We start from the raw sequence: 2091 nt of genomic DNA on the forward strand, positions 1-2091 counted from the left end.
GTAAAATTGCATAAAGCGAGCATATTTGTCCACTCCCATATTAAGAAGAGTACAAAAAACTCTAAATGTACCTTAAAATAACCCTTTAAGGTACATTTAGAACAGATACAAAATGTGTGGTTAATTTACGACTAAATATTTCAATCGAGTGACAGCCCTAATATATACATATATATATATTTATCTATTTACCATTTTTATTATCAGTTGGAACGACTCTTATTGGGCTGAAATCAGAGGTGTTTTTGGGTCAAACGCCGCAGCGTCACTACTCTGAAGTGTAAAATAAAAGCAGACGCTCTCCGGCAGATGAGACTCTCTGTTTGTTGTATTTTCTTCGTCCTGTAGACGAGTCAAATTTCCTCGTTATGAAGACTGTCAGCGTTCACGCGGCTGCACACTGACCGTAGGTTGGACTCTGGTATTTGTCTGTAAAATCTGCGTCATGTGGTACAAACTCTGGCTGAGACTTTCGGAGCTGAGCGCGTCTGTTCTTACCCAGCTGATCCAGCAGGGCGGTGATGTTGTTCAGGACCAGCTTCACGGCGCTCTTGGCCTTGCGGGCGTTGTCCTCAGCCTCCTTGGCGTTGTCTGACGCCTGTGGGAGAGTAAACAGTGTTGACCACACAGAAACGGACTCGGCAGATGTCCGTGGAGTGAAGTGGATCGTACCATTCCAGCCATCATCATGTCCTGGTCGGCCTCCGCCTTCTTCCTGGCCAGCTCCAGCTCGGCGGCGTCCAGCTGCTCCATCATGTCGCTCACCTCGTTGTCCAGCTTGGTGGTGTCCTGGAGCGCCTTCTCTGCGTCCTCCTTGGTCTTGGCTGAGCCCTGAGGGGACACACAGGAGGCGTTCACACACCTATTCGACAGATTTTAACCCCGCAGGCAGCGGGTCGCTTCCCGTTGTACCTTCTGCACGTTGCCGGCGATCTTCTCCGCCTCCTCCGCCTTGGTCTTGGCCTCTCGGGCATCAGCCGCCGCGTTACCGAGCGCCGCCTCCGCCTGCTTGGTCTTATGGTTGGCGGCCATGATGGTGGCGTTGATGGCGGGGATCTTCTTCAGAGCGTCCTCGGCGGCGGTCTTGTTATCGTTGACCCTCTTGTCAAAGTCTGCAGGAAGTTACGTACGAAAAAAAACCGATGACACCACAAAATCAGAGTCACCATTAACACAAAAAATCTCCTTAATTAATCCTTAAATATCCCCTGAAAACACACAAACACCTTAACTTATAACATGGTGTTTAACTAAGAAACCTCTTAACTTATCCACTCATTCGAAAAACTAAACCCCTTAAAATCATTTCTGTTGATTTTTAACTGTTCATGACAAATTTGTAGTGAATTTCAACATTCAATTTTAAAATTACATCTAAAAACTCTATATTCAAATTCATGAATTATCCCTTAAAATATCAATAAAATATTCTAATTACATAATTAATATTAATGGGGACATTAAAAGGATTTTAAGGTGAATAGTTTTGATTCTTCTGATCCACAAACTTAGATGTGTTGTGCACAGAATTAAAGACAGAGACAGACAAACAGGGACAGACAAACAGGGACAGACGGACGGACGGACGGACGGACGGACGGATGACAAAGACAGAGACAAACAGACCAACAGCGACAGACATAAAAACGGACAGACAGACAGAGAGAGACAAATGGACAGAAAGACAGACATAGACAGAATGACGGATGGACAGAGACAGACAGACAAACAGGGACAGAGGGACGGAGACAGAGACAGACAGATGGACAGACAGACAGAGACAGACAGACAGATGGTGGGACAGAGAGACAGACAGAGAGACAGACCTCTGAGGTTGTCCAGGATGGTCTCGGCCTCTCTGAAGGTGGACTGTCCTTTCTTGGCCGCCTCCTCGGCCAGAGCTTTGGCGGCGTCCGCTCGGGCCAACAGCTGATCTGCGGTCTGTCAGAGACAGGAAACAGGAAACAGGAAACAGGAAGGCAGACGTCAACAACAACAAAACACATCTTAACACAACATCTCTGCTGTCACTGATGTGAGGATACTTTAAAAAAAATCTGTCATATTTCATGAAAACATTTTGGTGATTTT

The 2091-nt window shown here is 46.2% G+C and overlaps 1 protein-coding gene across 1 annotated transcript; it reads right to left on the minus strand.

Moving 5' to 3' along the window:
* Nucleotides 1–348: 348 nt before the first annotated feature.
* LOC121966854 (laminin subunit gamma-1-like) lies at nt 349–1941 on the minus strand (the record flags this gene model as incomplete). Its single annotated transcript, XM_042516927.1, has 4 exons — nt 349–598; nt 673–831; nt 913–1112; nt 1827–1941. Coding segments are annotated over 4 exons (687 nt in total), but the record flags the coding sequence as incomplete, so codon positions are not given.
* Between the last annotated feature and the right edge of the window lie 150 nt (nt 1942–2091).

This window comes from Plectropomus leopardus, unplaced genomic scaffold, assembly GCF_008729295.1.
Source record: "Plectropomus leopardus isolate mb unplaced genomic scaffold, YSFRI_Pleo_2.0 unplaced_scaffold26111, whole genome shotgun sequence".
In the NCBI taxonomy this organism is placed as follows: Eukaryota; Metazoa; Chordata; class Actinopteri; order Perciformes; family Serranidae; genus Plectropomus; species Plectropomus leopardus.